At 42.9% G+C, this 18393-nt stretch overlaps 1 protein-coding gene across 2 annotated transcripts in view; it reads left to right on the plus strand.

The window, feature by feature from the left end:
* The first annotated feature begins 3491 nt into the window (after positions 1–3491).
* Positions 3492–18393, plus strand: part of PPP4R4 (protein phosphatase 4 regulatory subunit 4) — a 103804-nt gene continuing 88902 nt past the window's right edge. The window contains exons 1-2 of one of the 2 annotated variants that reach the window (XM_056546019.1): positions 3492–3874; positions 9198–9271. In XM_056546019.1, coding sequence (XP_056401994.1) covers positions 3794–3874; positions 9198–9271 — 155 coding nt within the window. In that variant the 5' untranslated portion in view covers positions 3492–3793. Of the gene's footprint in view, positions 3875–9197; positions 9272–18393 lie in introns of those variants that run through there. The other variant, XM_056546020.1, reaches the window with a different exon arrangement.

The following is an 18393-nucleotide window of genomic DNA, read 5'->3' on the forward strand; positions in this document are numbered from 1 at the left end:
AGGTGACATGTATGTAGCAGTGGACAGGTGACATGTATGTAGCAGTGGGGACAGGTGACATGTATGTAGCAGAGTGGACAGGTGACATGTATGTAGCAGTGTGGACAGGTGACATGTGTGTAGCAGTGGGGACAGGTGACATGTATGTAGCAGTGTGGACAGGTGACATGTATGTAGCAGTGTGGACAGGTGACATGTATGTAGCAGTGTGGACAGGTGACATGTATGTAGCAGTGTGGACAGGTGACATGTATGTAGCAGTGTGGACAGGTGACATGTATGTAGCAGTGGACAGGTGACATGTATGTAGCAGTGGGGACAGGTGACATGTATGTAGCAGTGGGGACAGGTGACATGTATGTAGCAGTGGGGACAGGTGACATGTATGTAGCAGTGGGGACAGGTGACATGTATGTAGCAGTGTGGACAGGTGACATGTATGTAGCAGTGGACAGGTGACATGTATGTAGCAGTGGGGACAGGTGACATGTATGTAGCAGTGGACAGGTGACATGTATGTAGCAGTGGACAGGTGACATGTATGTAGCAGTGTGGACAGGTGACATGTATGTAGCAGTGGGGACAGGTGACATGTATGTAGCAGTGGGGACAGGTGACATGTATGTAGCAGTGGACAGGTCACATGTATGTAGCAGAGTGGACAGGTGACATGTATGTAGCAGTGGGGACAGGTGACATGTATGTAGCAGTGGACAGGTGAAATGTATGTAGCAGTGTGGACAGGTGACATGTATGTAGCAGTGTGGACAGGTGACATGTATGTAGCAGTGTGGACAGGTGACATGTATGTAGCAGTGTGGACAGGTGACATGTATGTAGCAGTGTGGACAGATGACATGTATGTAGCAGTGGGGACAGGTGACATGTATGTAGCAGTGGGGACAGGTGACATGTATGTAGCAGTGTGGACAGGTGACATGTATGTAGCAGTGTGGACAGGTGACATGTATGTAGCAGTGTGGACAGGTGACATGTATGTAGCAGTGTGGACAGGTGACATGTATGTAGCAGTGGACAGGTGACATGTATGTAGCAGTGGGGACAGGTGACATGTATGTAGCAGTGGGGACAGGTGACATGTATGTAGCAGTGGGGACAGGTGACATGTATGTAGCAGTGGGGACAGGTGACATGTATGTAGCAGTGTGGACAGGTGACATGTATGTAGCAGTGGACAGGTGACATGTATGTAGCAGTGGGGACAGGTGACATGTATGTAGCAGTGGGGACAGGTGACATGTATGTAGCAGTGTGGACAGGTGACATGTATGTAGCAGTGTGGACAGGTGACATGTATGTAGCAGTGGACAGGTGACATGTATGTAGCAGTGGGGACAGGTGACATGTATGTAGCAGAGTGGACAGGTGACATGTATGTAGCAGTGTGGACAGGTGACATGTATGTAGCAGTGGGGACAGGTGACATGTATGTAGCAGTGTGGACAGGTGACATGTATGTAGCAGTGTGGACAGGTGACATGTATGTAGCAGTGTGGACAGGTGACATGTATGTAGCAGTGTGGACAGGTGACATGTATGTAGCAGTGTGGACAGGTGACATGTATGTAGCAGTGTGGACAGGTGACATGTATGTAGCAGTGGGGACAGGTGACATGTATGTAGCAGTGTGGACAGGTGACATGTATGTAGCAGTGTGGACAGGTGACATGTATGTAGCAGTGGACAGGTGACATGTATGTAGCAGTGTGGACAGGTGACATGTATGTAGCAGTGTGGACAGGTGACATGTATGTAGCAGTGGACAGGTGACATGTATGTAGCAGTGTGGACAGGTGACATGTATGTAGCAGTGGACAGGTGACATGTATGTAGCAGTGTGGACAGGTGACATGTATGTAGCAGTGTGGACAGGTGACATGTATGTAGCAGTGGACAGGTGACATGTATGTAGCAGTGTGGACAGGTGACATGTATGTAGCAGTGTGGACAGGTGACATGTATGTAGCAGTGTGGACAGGTGACATGTATGTAGCAGTGGGGACAGGTGACATGTATGTAGCAGTGGGGACAGGTGACATGTATGTAGCAGTGGGGACAGGTGACATGTATGTAGCAGTGGGGACAGGTGACATGTATGTAGCAGTGTGGACAGGTGACATGTATGTAGCAGTGGGGACAGGTGACATGTATGTAGCAGTGGGGACAGGTGACATGTATGTAGCAGTGGGGACAGGTGACATGTATGTAGCAGTGGGGACAGGTGACATGTATGTAGCAGTGTGGACAGGTGACATGTATGTAGCAGTGGGGACAGGTGACATGTATGTAGCAGTGGGGACAGGTGACATGTATGTAGCAGTGGGGACAGGTGACATGTATGTAGCAGAGTGGACAGGTGACATGTATGTAGCAGTGGGGACAGGTGACATGTATGTAGCAGTGGGGACAGGTGACATGTATGTAGCAGTGGGGACAGGTGACATGTATGTAGCAGTGTGGACAGGTGACATGTATGTAGCAGTGTGGACAGGTGACATGTATGTAGCAGTGGGGACAGGTGACATGTATGTAGCAGTGGGGACAGGTGACATGTATGTAGCAGTGTGGACAGGTGACATGTATGTAGCAGTGTGGACAGGTGACATGTATGTAGCAGTGGACAGGTGACATGTATGTAGCAGTGTGGACAGGTGACATGTATGTAGCAGTGGACAGGTGACATGTATGTAGCAGTGGACAGGTGACATGTATGTAGCAGTGTGGACAGGTGACATGTATGTAGCAGTGGACAGGTGACATGTATGTAGCAGTGTGGACAGGTGACATGTATGTAGCAGTGTGGACAGGTGACATGTATGTAGCAGTGGACAGGTGACATGTATGTAGCAGTGTGGACAGGTGACATGTATGTAGCAGTGTGGACAGGTGACATGTATGTAGCAGTGTGGACAGGTGACATGTATGTAGCAGTGGGGACAGGTGACATGTATGTAGCAGTGGGGACAGGTGACATGTATGTAGCAGTGGGGACAGGTGACATGTATGTAGCAGTGGGGACAGGTGACATGTATGTAGCAGTGTGGACAGGTGACATGTATGTAGCAGTGGGGACAGGTGACATGTATGTAGCAGTGGGGACAGGTGACATGTATGTAGCAGTGGGGACAGGTGACATGTATGTAGCAGTGGGGACAGGTGACATGTATGTAGCAGTGTGGACAGGTGACATGTATGTAGCAGTGGGGACAGGTGACATGTATGTAGCAGTGTGGACAGGTGACATGTATGTAGCAGTGGGGACAGGTGACATGTATGTAGCAGTGGGGACAGGTGACATGTATGTAGCAGTGTGGACAGGTGACATGTATGTAGCAGTGGGGACAGGTGACATGTATGTAGCAGTGGGGACAGGTGACATGTATGTAGCAGTGTGGACAGGTGACATGTATGTAGCAGTGGGGACAGGTATGTGGCAGGTTCGGGCGGTGACGTCACGGGGCTCGGTTACTATGGAGACCGGGCGCCGCACACCCGCCGCAGGCCGCCTCCTCAGCACTGAGCCCGGACACAGTCACCCGGTGCGGCCCCTCCTGACCCGGCTCTTCCCCCGGTTCCCCGGTCCGGCCGCCCCCGTGCTCAGGTAGATCAGGGCTGTCAGTGCCCCCGCACCCCGGTGATCCGCAGACTCCTCCCCGGTCCACCCCCGCCGCCCCCGCACTCAGGAGCTCCGGCGGCTGCCATGTGAAGAGCTCCCGGTGGAGGATGCGGGGTGCAGCGGCTGCCTGATCTTCCGGTGCCCGGAGCCTCCAGGATGGAGCTCAGTCTGTTCGGATACATCGAGGACCTGCAGGAGCTGGCGATCATCGAGCGGCCGGTGCGCCGGAGCCTGAAGGTAACGAGTGACGTCATCGCCTCCCCGTGACGTCATCTTATGTCACTGCTGACAACTCCAATATTCAATGTGACATTACAGGCCGCGGGATACATTGTATCTAATGTACCCAATCCTGGATGAGATACCTCCGTATACTGTACAGCGGGGATACATTGTATCTAATGTACCCAATCCTGGATGAGATACCTCTATATAATGTACAGCAGGGATACATTGTATCTAATGTACCCAATCCTGAATGAGATACCTCTATATAATGTACAGCAGGGATACATTGTATCTAATGTACCCAATCCTGGATGAGATACCACCATATACTGTACAGTGGGGATACATCGTATCTAATGTACCCAATCCTGGATGAGATACCTCTATATAATGTACAGCAGGGATACATTGTATCTAATGTACCCAATCCTGGATGAGATACCTCCGTATACTGTACAGCGGGGATACATTGTATCTAATGTACCCAATCCTGGATGAGATACCTCTATATAATGTACAGCAGGGATACATTGTATCTAATGTACCCAATCCTGGATGAGATACCTCCATATACTGTACAGCGGGGATACATTATATCTAATGTACCCAATCCTGGATGAGATACCTCTATATAATGTACAGCAGGGATACATTGTATCTAATGTACCCAATCCTGAATGAGATACCTCTGTAGACTGTACAGCGGGGATACATTGTATCTAATGTACCCAATCCTGGATGAGATACCACCATATACTGTACAGTGGGGATACATCGTATCTAATGTAACCAATCCTGGATAAGATACCTCTATATAATGTACAGCAGGGATACATTGTATCTAATGTAACCAATCCTGGATGAGATACCTCTATATAATGTACAGCAGGGATACATTGTATCTAATGTAACCAATCCTGGATGAGATACCTCCATATACTGTACAGCGGGGATACATTGTATCTAATGTACCCAATCCTGGATGAGATACCTCCATATACTGTACAGCGGGGATACATTGTATCTAATGTACCCAATACTGGATGAGATACCACCATATACTGTACAGTGGGGATACATCGTATCTAATGTAACCAATCCTGGATGAGATACCTCCATACACTGTACAGTGGGAATACATTGTATCTAATGTAACCAATCCTGGATGAGATACCTCTATATAATGTACAGCAGGGATACATTGTATCTAATGTAACCAATCCTGGATGAGATACCTCCATATACTGTACAGCGGGGATACATTGTATCTAATGTACCCAATCCTGGATGAGTTACCTCCATATACTGTACAGTGGGGATACATTGTATCTAATGTAACCAATCCTGGATGGGATACCTCTATATAATATACAGCAGGGATACATTGTATCTAATGTAACCAATCCTGGATGAGATACCACCATATACTGTACAGCGGGGATACATCGTATCTAATGTAACCAATCCTGGATGAGATACCTCCATATACTGTACAGTGGGGATACATTGTATCTAATATAACCATTCCTGGATGAGATACCTCCATATACTGTACAGTGGGGACACATTGTATCTAATATAACCATTCCTGGATGAGATACCTCCATATACTGTACAGTGGGGATACATTGTATCTAATGTAACTAATCCTGGATGAGATACCTCCATAAACTGTACAGTGGGGATACATTGTATCTAATGTGACAAATCCTGGATGAGATACCTCCATGTACTGTACAGTGGGGATACATTGTATCTAATGTAACCAATCCTGGATGAGATACCTCCATATACTGTACAGTGGGGATACATTGTATCTAATGTAACCAATCCTGGATGAGATACCTCTATATAATGTACAGCGGGGATGCTTTGTATCTAATGTAACCAATCCTGGATGAGATACCTCCATATACTGTACAGCAGGGATACATTGTATCTAATGTAACCAATCGTGGATGAGATACCTCCATATACTGTACAGTGGGGATACATTGTATCTAATGTAACCAATCCTGGATGAGATACCTCCATATTCTGTACGGTGGGGATACATTGTATCTAATGTAACCAATCCTGGATCAGATACCTCCATATTCTGTACGGTAGGGATACATTGTATCTAATTTAACCATTCCTGGATGAGATGCCTCCATATACTGTTCAATGGGGATACATTGTATCTAATGTAACCAATCCTGGATGAGATACCTCCATATACTGTACAGTGGGGATACATTGTATCTAATGTAACCAATCCTGGATGAGATACCTCCATATACTGTACAATGGGGATACATTGTATCTAATATAACCAATCCTGGATGAGATACCTCCATATACTGTACAGCGGGGATACATTGTATCTAATGTAGCCAATCCTGGATGAGATACCTCCATATACTGTACAGTGGGGATACATTGTATCCAATGTAACCAATCCTGGATGAGATACCACCATATACTGTACAGCAGGGATACATTGTATCTAATGTAACCAAGCCTGGATGAGATACCTCCATATACTGTACAGTGGGGATACATTGTATCCAATGTAACCAATCCTGGATCAGATACCTCTATATTCTGTTCGGTGGGGATACATTGTATCTAATATAACCATTCCTGGATAAGATACCTCCATATACTGTACGGTGGGGATACATTGTATCTAATGTAACCAATCCTGGATCAGATACCTCCATATTCTGTACAATGTGGATACATTGTATCTAATGTAACCAATCCTGGATGAGATACCTCCATATACTGTACAGTGGGGATACATTGTATCTAATGTTACTAATCCTGGATCAGATACCTCCATATTCTGTACGGTGGGGATACATTGTATCTAATGTAACCAATCCTGGATGAGATACCTCCATATACTGTACAGTGGGGATACATTGTATCTAATATAACCAATCCTGGATGAGATACCTCCATATTCTGTACGGTGGGGATACATTGTATCTAACATAACCATTCCTGGATTAGATACCTCCATATACTGTACAACAGCGATACAGTGTATCTAATATAACCAATCATTAATGGGACTCCTCTTTATTATGTAATGTCCTCCAGTGGTGCCTAACCTACGGAAACACTACAACTCCCAGCATGCCCTGACAGCCGGAGTTTTAGTCTGATTAATGACGTGTGATGTCATCAGACTCTGACATCATCACGGTAATCCCCGGACTAGATACCGTATATATAATGCAGAGTTGTGAGCTCGTCGCCCTGCCTGACTATAGGGGGGATCGATGAACTTATTGGGGTCCTGGAGGAGAGTCTAGCGCACTGGTCTTCACTCTGGATGTTGCAAAACTACAACTCCCAGCATGCTCGGAGAGCACGTCCTTATCCTATCCCAAATAATTCAATATAATATCAGTGCTGGGGATGTGTGATGTCATCAGACTCACATGACATCATCATGGGGATCCCTCATCTACCTGTTAAGTAATGGGGGCTTGTACTTATTGGGGGCCAGAACTATATATATAAGTATCTGAACATGGGGAATTAGAACCACCTTTATTTTCAACTTCTTGGTGCTTCTGAACCTTTTTTGCTGGATATCTCTTGCGCCCACCTTCTATATTACCTTCTATATCTTATTTTGGCTGAGCTGCCTCAACACCTCTTTTCCATATATATATTATTATTTTTTAAATTATTATTGTTATTTTTGCCCCATAGAACGTACCCATCACCCTGTCTGACTATAGGGGTAAATTATGAAGTTATTAGGGTCTTGGAGTAGAATATAGAGTATAGAGCGACCCCCAAATCCTTCCTCCCAGTTGTATCCTTCTATGTTACATTATATTGTATTACATCATCGTCTCATACTCCTTATTCCACTGTTTCCCATCCAGGTCGCCTTTAGCTGTCGCAAAACTACAACTCCCAGCATGCTGGTCAGGAAACGCTGCCTTATTCTATCCAGAATAATTCAGTATTATAAGGGGTTACTTCCCCACCATCAGTGCAGGGGATGTGTGATGTCATCAGACTCTGACATCATCGTGGTGATCCCTCATCTACCTGTATAGTTATTGGGGTCCTGAGTGATGTAGAGGCAGTGACATCACACATGTACTTCCTGTTTATAATCTGTGATGTAATATAGTCTATAGCTTTATCTAAAGTAATCCATATATACCCTCTGTAGATTGTAGCAGTATATATATATCCCCTGTACATAATAGCAGTGTATATATATATATATATATATATATATATACCCTCTGTAGATTATAGCAGTATATATATACCCCCTGCAGATTATAGCAGTATATATATATATATATATATATACCGTCAGTACATTATAGCAGTATATATATATACCCCCTGTAGATTATAGCAGTATATATATATACCCCCTGTACATTATAGCAGTGTATATATATATCCACTGTACATTATAGCAGTGTATATATCCCCTGTACATTATAGCAGTGTATGTATATATATATATCCCCTGTACATTATAGCAGTGTATGTATATATATATACCCCCTGTACATTATAGCAGTGTATGTATATATATATATATATCCCCTGTACATTATAGCAGTGTATGTATATATATATATATCCCCTGTACATTATAGCAGTGTATGTATATATATATCCCCTGTACATTATAGCAGTGTATGTATATATATATCCCCTGTACATTATAGCAGTGTATGTATATATATACCCCCTGTACATTATAGCAGTGTATGTATATATATATATATATATATATATATATATATATCCCCTGTACATTATAGCAGTGTATGTATATATATATCCCCTGTACATTATAGCAGTGTATGTATATATATATCCCCTGTACATTATAGCAGTGTATGTATATATATACCCCCTGTACATTATAGCAGTATATATATATATCCCCTGTACATTATAGCAGTATATATATATATATATCCCCTGTACATTATAGCAGTATATATATATCCCCTGTACATTATAGCAGTGTATGTATATATATATATATATATATATCCCCTGTACATTATAGCAGTATATATATATATCCCCTGTACATTATAGCAGTATATATATATATATCCCCTGTACATTATAGCAGTATATATATATATATATATCCCCTGTACATTATAGCAGTATAATAATCTCATATATTGAGGGTGCAGTATACATCTATATATCCCCAGCAGTAAGTAGATGTGAAGTTGTGATCACTGTCCTCCATTATAATCTCTGGGCACATACTATGGGGGATGATGGGGGTTGTGATCCGGAGCCCCTCACCTCTCTCTCTTCTTTATTATTACAGACTCCTGAGGAAATTGAAAGGCTGACGGTAGATGAGGAGCTGAACGACATAGAGAGGGCGGTGTACCTGCTCAGGTAGGTGGCGCCCGCAGCCCGGACCAGCGAAGCCTCCGCCACATTGTAATACTAAATAACAACGTCTGGAGAATGAATGGGGGGGGTAACCAGGACCGACTTGATGTGTGAGGTCCTTGGTGACTAAATGGACATGAATAACATAAAGAAATCACCAATAAGGTTCTGATTAAATAAGACTTAAAGCGCAACTGTCATGAACTCACAACCTACGCAACCTTCACCAGGGGTCAAGTCCGGGGAAAAAAGCGTAGGAACAAGATTTCCAGTCAAGGGCTGGTCCTCCAACAGAATATAGCCAACGTGTTTCACCCACTAATTTAGAGGGCTCATCAGGGAATAAGAGGAGACCACAGAATGGTGCGATAGATGCTGCCGATTATCAATGCAGCATCACAAACAACAATATAAACACAATCGTTCAAATAGTGTTCTGATAATATTAAAGATACATTAAGAGTAGGACGGGTCAGTAGGAGGTCGTCAAAGATATTAGTATTGGTCTCTTAAAAGGGACATAGCCCCACCCCCTCAATGCAAGTCTATGGGAGGGGGCATGACTCTATACTGGATCTATATCCTTATACTGGATATATATGACCGGCCCTTATACTGGATATATATATATGACTGGCCCTTATACTGGATATATATGACCGGCCCTTATACTGGATATATATATATATGACCGGCCCTTATACTGGATATATATATATATGACCGGCCCTTATACTGGATATATATGACCAGCCCTTATACTGGATATATATAACCGGCCCTTATACTGGATATATATGACCGGCCCTTATACTGGATATATATATGACCGGCCCTTATACTGGATGTATATGACCGGCCCTTATACTGGATATATATATATATGACTGGCCCTTATACTGGATATATATGACCGGCCCTTATACTGGATATATATAACCGGCCCTTATACTGGATATATATGACCGGCCCTTATACTGGATATATATAACCGGCCCTTATACTGGATATATATGACCGGCCCTTATACTGGATATATATGACCGGCCCTTATACTGGATATATATGACCGGCCCTTATACTGGATATATATGACCGGCCCTTATACTGGATATATATGACCGGCCCTTATACTGGATATATATGACTGGCCCTTATACTGGATATATATGACTGGCCCTTATACTGGATCTATATGACCGGCGCTTATACTGGATATATATAACCGGCCCTTATACTGGATCTATATGACCGGCCCTTATACTGGATCTATATGACCGGCCCTTATACTGGATCTATATGACCGGCCCTTATACTGGATATATATGACCGGCCCTTATACTGGATATATATGACCGGCCCTTATACTGGATATATATGACTGGCCCTTATACTGGATATATATGACCGGCCCTTATACTGGATATATATGACCGGCCCTTATACTGGATATGTATGACCGGCCCTTATACTGGATATATATGACCGGCCCTTATACTGGATATATATGACCGGCCCTTATACTGGATATATATGACCGGCCCTTATACTGGATATATATGACCGGCCCTTATACTGGATATATATGACCGGCCCTTATACTGGATATATATGACCGGCCCTTATACTGGATATATATGACCGGCCCTTATACTGGATATATATGACCGGCCCTTATACTGGATATGTATGACCGGCCCTTATACTGGATATATATGACTGGCCCTTATACTGGATATATATGACCGGCCCTTATACTGGATATATATGACCGGCCCTTATACTGGATATATATGACCGGCCCTTATACTGGATCTATATGACCGGCCCTTATACTGGATCTATATGACCGGCCCTTATACTGGATATATATGACCGGCCCTTATACTGGATATATATGACCGGCCCTTATACTGGATATATATGACCGGCCCTTATACTGGATATATATGATCGGCCCTTATACTGGATATATATGACTGGCCCTTATACTGGATATATATGACCGGCCCTTATACTGGATATATATGACCGGCCCTTATACTGGATATATATGACCGGCCCTTATACTGGATATATATGATCGGCCCTTATACTGGATATATATGACCGGCCCTTATACTGGATATATATGACCGGCCCTTATACTGGATATATATGACCGGCCCTTATACTGGATATATATGACCGGCCCTTATACTGGATAAATATGTCCGGCCCTTATACTGGATATATATATATAACCGGCCCTTATACTGGATATATATGACCGGCCCTTATACTGGATATATATGACCGGCCCTTATACTGGATATATATATGACCGGCCCTTATACTGGATATATATGACCGGCCCTTATACTGGATATGTATGACCGGCCCTTATACTGGATATGTATGACCGGCCCTTATACTGGATATATATGACTGGCCCTTATGCTGGATATATGTGACCGGCCCTTATACTGGATATATATGACCGGCCCTTATACTGGATATATATGACCGGCCCTTATACTGGATATATATGACCGGCCCTTATACTGGATATATATGACCGGCCCTTATACTGGATATATATGACCGGCCCTTATACTGGATATATATGACCGGCCCTTATACTGGATATATATGACCGGCCCTTATACTGGATATATATGACCGGCCCTTATACTGGATATATATGACCGGCCCTTATACTGGATATATATGACCGGCCCTTATACTGGATATATATGACCGGCCCTTATACTGGATATATATGACCGGCCCTTATACTGGATATATATGACCGGCCCTTATACTGGATATATATGACCGGCCCTTATACTGGATATATATGACCGCTGGGGTAGATGAATATCAGATGGAAGGTTCGGTTGCTATGGTTACTGCAGTGTATGGATGATACTTGTTATTATTGTGTTAATACCTTCACCAGATCCTGTAAATAACAAAGTCTTGGTGACTGTCACCAGGCTGCGGTGGTGTCTCAGGGTGTTGTCTGGGTTATTCCTTTTAGTTTGGAAAAAGTCTGAAATCTGTTTTATTAAAAGGTTTGTAGACTTTATTACCAGTCAAAGACAAAAAAAATAAATAAAGCTCTGTGTCTCCATGGTTACAGACTACAAACAGAAGCGGCGTAGTCTGATCCTTCAGTCACATAAGTTATTTTATTCTATGTGTCTCCATGGTTACAGACTACAAACAGAAGCGGTGTAGTCTGATCCTTCAGTCACAGAAGTTATTTTTATATTCTATGTGTCTCCATGGTTACAGACTACAAACAGAAGCGGTGTAGTCTGATCCTTCAGTCACAGAAGTTATTTTATTCTATGTGTCTCCATGGTTACAGACTACAAACAGAAGTGGTGTAGTCTGATCCTTCAATCACAGAAGTTATTTTATTCTATGTGTCTCCATGGTTACAGACTACAAACAGAAGCGGTGTAGTCTGATCCTTCAGTCACAGAAGTTATTTTATTCTATGTGTCTCCATGGTTACAGACTACAAACAGAAGCGGCGTAGTCTGATCCTTCAGTCACAGAAGTTCTTTTTATATTCTATGTGTCTCCATGGTTACAGACTACAAACAGAAGCGGTGTAGTCTGATCCTTCAATCACAGAAGTAATTTTATTCTATGTGTCTCCATGGTTACAGACTACAAACAGAAGCGGTGTAGTCTGATCCTTCAGTCACAGAAGTTATTTTTTTATTCTATGTGTCTCCATGGTTACAGACTACAAACAGAAGCGGTGTAGTCTGATCCTTCAGTCACAGAAGTTATTTTTATAGTCTATGTGTCTCTATGGTTACAGACTACAAACAGAAGCGGTGTAGTCTGATCCTTCAGTCACAGAAGTTATTTTTTTCTATGTGTCTCCATGGTTACAGACTACAAACAGAAGCGGTGTAGTCTGATCCTTCAGTCACAGAAGTTATTTTTTTCTGTGTCTCCATGGTTACAGACTACAAACAGAAGCGGCGTAGTCTGATCCTTCAGTCACAGAAGTTATTTTATTCTATGTGTCTCCATGGTTACAGACTACAAACAGAAGCGGTGTAGTCTGATCCTTCAGTCACAGAAGTTATTTTATTCTATGTGTCTCCATGGTTACAGACTACAAACAGAAGCGGCGTAGTCTGATCCTTCAGTCACAGAAGTTATTTTATTCTATGTGTCTCCATGGTTACAGACTACAAACAGAAGCGGCGTAGTCTGACCCTTCAATCACATAAGTTATTTTTTTATTCTATGTGTCTCCATGGTTACAGACTACAAACAGAAGCGGCGTAGTCTGATCCTTCAGTCACAGAAGTTATTTTTATATTCTAAGTGTCTCCATGGTTACAGACTACAAACAGAAGCGGCGTAGTCTGATCCTTCAGTCACAGAAGTTATTTTATTCTATGTGTCTCCATGGTTACAGACTACAAACAGAAGCGGTGTAGTCTGATCCTTCAGTCACAGAAGTTATTTTATTCTATGTGTCTCCATGGTTACAGACTACAAACAGAAGCGGTGTAGTCTGATCCTTCAGTCACAGAAGTTATTTTTATAGTCTATGTGTCTCTATGGTTACAGACTACAAACAGAAGCGGTGTAGTCTGACCCTTCAGTCACAGAAGTTATTTTTTTCTGTGTCTCCATGGTTACAGACTACAAACAGAAGCGGTGTAGTCTGATCCTTCAGTCACAGAAGTTATTTTTTTCTATGTGTCTCCATGGTTACAGACTACAAACAGAAGCGGTGTAGTCTGATCCTTCAGTCACAGAAGTTATTTTTTTCTGTGTCTCCATGGTTACAGACTACAAACAGAAGCGGCGTAGTCTGATCCTTCAGTCACAGAAGTTATTTTATTCTATGTGTCTCCATGGTTACAGACTACAAACAGAAGCGGTGTAGTCTGATCCTTCAGTCACAGAAGTTATTTTATTCTATGTGTCTCCATGGTTACAGACTACAAACAGAAGCGGCGTAGTCTGATCCTTCAGTCACAGAAGTTATTTTATTCTATGTGTCTCCATGGTTACAGACTACAAACAGAAGCGGTGTAGTCTGATCCTTCAGTCACAGAAGTTATTTTTTTCTATGTGTCTCCATGGTTACAGACTACAAACAGAAGCGGTGTAGTCTGATCCTTCAGTCACAGAAGTTATTTTATTCTATGTGTCTCCATGGTTACAGACTACAAACAGAAGCGGTGTAGTCTGATCCTTCAGTCACAGAAGTTATTTTATATTCTATGTGTCTCCATGGTTACAGACTACAAACAGAAGCGGTGTAGTCTGATCCTTCAGTCACAGAAGTTATTTTTATATTCTATGTGTTATATGTCGTGAGGATTTGGTTGTCAAAGTCTTCGGGCCCTTTTGGCTGCAATGTGCGACAACAATTTAGTTTGAAAATATTTCATTTAAAGTAAAGGAGACTTGTGGGGAAATTCCGTCATCATCTCAGGGGTTTCCCCCAAATCCCAGAGGTCCCGGGGATTGCCATTGGGGGGAGATTTTGCTATTTCTACTTTAGAAGCTTCATTTATTTGGTCCAGGGCTACATCACAACACAGCTCATGGATGGGGATCACTCGGGGTGCAGTGTGAACCCCTTCACCTTCATTAGCGATTCAGGGAACACAACATGGCAACCTATGGCTTTGTATCCCTGTCACTACCAAAGTCGCTGTGTGGCCCTACAGAGACTAAGGCTGCTTTCCTGTATTTTCCCATGCCTGTATTATATTGTTCTGCAGCAGCTGAGGGTGTATTATGAAGTTCTGCAGCAGCTGAAGTGTGTATTATAATTTTCTGCCTCAGCTGAAGTGTGTATTATAATTTTCTGCAGCAGCTGAGGTGTGTATTATAATTTTCTGCAGCAGCTGAGGTGTGTATTATAATTTTCTGCAGCAGCTGAGGTGTGTATTATAATTTTCTGCAGCAGCTGAGGTGTGTATTATAATTTTCTGCCTCAGCTGAGGTGTGTATTATAATTTTTTGCAACAGCTTAAGTGTGTACTACAGTGTTTCCCAACCAGGTTGCCTCCAGCTGTTGCAGAACTACAACTCCCAGCATGCCCCGACAGCCTTTGGCTGTCTGAGCATGCTGGTAATAGTAGTTCTGCAACAGCTGGAGGCACCCTGGTTGGGAAACACTGGCGTACTATATAATTTCCTGCAGCAGCTGAGGTGTGTATGATGATGTTCTGCAGCAGCTGAAGGGTTTACTATAATTTTCTGAAGCAGCTGCGTTCATTATATTAATGCGTTTTATGAAGTTCTGCAGAAGCTGAGGTGTCTATTATAATTTTCTCCCTCAGCTAAAGTGTGTATTATAATTTTCTGCCTCAGCTGAAGTGTGTATTGTAATTTTCTGCCTCAGCTGAGGTGTGTATTATAATTTTCTGCCTCAGCTGAGGTGTGTATTATAATTTTCTGCCTCAGCTGAAGTGTGTATTATAATTTTGTGCAGCAGCTGAGGTGTCTATTATAATTTTCTGCAGCAGCTGAGGTGTGTATTATAATTGTCTGCAGCAGCTGAGGTGTGTATTATAATTTTCTGCCTCAGCTGAGGTGTGTATTATAATTTTCTGCAGCAGCTGAAGTGTGTATTATAATTTTCTGCAGCAGCTGAGGTGTGTATTATAATTTTCTGCAGCATTTGAAGTGTGTATTATAATTTTCTGCCTCAGCTGAAGTGTGTATTATAATTTTCTGCAGCAGCTGAGGTGTGTATTATAATTTTCTGCAGCATTTGAAGTGTGTATTATAATTTTCTGCAGCAGCTGAGGTGTGTATTATAATTTTCTGCAGCAGCTGAGGTGTGTATTATAATTTTCTGCAGCAGCTGAGGTGTGTATTAGAATTTTCTGCCTCAGCTGAGGTGTGTATTATAACTTTCTGCAGCAGCTGAGGTGTGTATTATAATTTTCTGCACCATTTGAAGTGTGTATTATAATTTTCTGCCTCAGCTGAAGTGTGTATTATAATTTTCTGCAGCAGCTGAAGTGTGTATTATAATTTTCTGCAGCAGCTGAGGTGTGTATTATAATTTTCTGCAGCATTTGAAGTGTGTATTATAATTTTCTGCAGCAGCTGAGGTGTGTATTATAATTTTCTGCAGCAGCTGAGGTGTGTATTATAATTTTCTGCAGCAGCTGAGGTGTGTAATATAATTTTCTGCAGCAGCTGAGGTGTGTATTATAATTTTCTGCAGCAGCTGAGGTGTGTAATATAATTTTCTGCAGCAGCTGAGGTGTGTATTATAATTTTCTGCCTCAGCTGAAGTGTGTATTATAATTTTCTGCAGCAGCTGAGGTGTGTATTATATTTTTTTTTGCAACAGCTTAAGTGTGTACTACAGTGTTTCTCAACCAGGTTGCCTCCAGCTGTGGCAGAACTACAACTCCCAGCATGCCTGGACAGCCTTTGGCTGTCCGGGCATGCTGGTAATAGTAGTTCTGCAACAGCTGGAGGCACCCTGGTTGGGAAACACTGGCGTACTATATAATTTCCTGCAGCAGCTGAGGTGTGTATGATGATGTTCTGCAGCAGCTGTAGGGTTTACTATAATTTTCTGAAGCAACTGCGTTCATTATATTAATGTGTTTTATGAAGTTCTGCAGCAGCTGAGGTGTCTATTATCATTTCCTGCAGCAGCTGAGGTGTGTGTGATTATGTTCTGCAGCATCTGAAGTGTTTACTATCATTTTCTGCAGCAGCTGTGTTTATTATATTAATGTGTATTATGATGTTCTGCAGCAGCTGATTTGTGTATTATGATGTTCTGCAGCAGCTGATATGCGTATTGGGGAAAATTTATCAATACCTGTGTGGAGAAAAAATGGTGCAGTTGCCCATAGCAACCAATCAGATCGCTTCTTTTATTTTTCAAAGTCTTTTTTTTTTTTTTTTATGAAAGAAACAATCTGATTGGTTGCTATGGGCAACTGCACCACTTTTTCTCTACACAAATTTAGATAAATCTCCCCATTATGTTTTGCAGCAGCTGAGGTGTGTAATATAATGTTCTGTAACAGCCAAAGTGTGTATTATGATGTTCTGCAGCAGCTGGAGTATGGAGGTGGAGTTTCCCTTTAAGCCTGTGTCCGGCCTATCATGTGACATCCACATACGGATTGTTCTGCGCTGTGACACGATGCGTGATCCGGGAGGTGAATGACCCGGCGGCCTCACATAACCAGCACACCGGGCCGTAGTGGTGACGCCTTGTCAGTCCCATTGTGCTGGAGGGGCGGCTCTAGTGCCCTCTTAATGGCCTGGACGCCGCGGTGATGGGCTCCGAAGTGTTAAGCTCTTGAATCTTCTGTTGCATAGAAACAACCATCATCTTCTAATATAGAGGCTGCGAATATAAAGCAGGAGAAAGCAACGCTAAAAGAGGCTGCGCAGCCTCCGATGTGTATATAGGGGGTCCGGTCACTGTCAGTCCTTGTATAGGGACCACGGATGTATATATAGAGGGTCCGGTCACTGTCAGTCCTTGTATAGGGAACAGGGATGTATATATAGGGGGTCCGGTCACTGTCAGTCCTTGTATAGGGAACAGGGATGTATATATAGGGGGTCCGGTCACTGTCAGTCCTTGTATAGGGAACAGGGATGTATATATAGGGGGTCCGGTCACTGTCAGTCCTTGTATAGGGAACAGGGATGTATATATAGGGGGTCCGGTCACTGTCAGTCCATGTATAGGGAACAGGGATGTATATATAGAGGGTCCGGTCACTGTCAGTCCTTGTATAGGGAACAGGGATGTATATATAGGGGGTCCGGTCACTGTCAGTCCTTGTATAGGGAACAGGGATGTATATATAGAGGGTCCGGTCACTGTCAGTCCATGTATAGGGAACAGAGATGTATATATAGAGGGTCCGGTCACTGTCAGTCCATGTATAGGGAACAGGGATGTATATATAGGGGGTCCGGTCACTGTCAGTCCTTGTATAGGAACCAGGGATGTATATATAGAGGGTCCGGTCACTGTCAGTCCTTGTATAGGGAACAGGGATGTATATATAGAGGGTCCGGTCACTGTCAGTCCATGTAATGGGAACAGGGATGTATATATAGAGGGTCCGGTCACTGTCAGTCCATGTATAGGG

This window comes from Hyla sarda, chromosome 11, assembly GCF_029499605.1.
Source record: "Hyla sarda isolate aHylSar1 chromosome 11, aHylSar1.hap1, whole genome shotgun sequence".
Classification (NCBI taxonomy): domain Eukaryota; kingdom Metazoa; phylum Chordata; class Amphibia; order Anura; family Hylidae; genus Hyla; species Hyla sarda.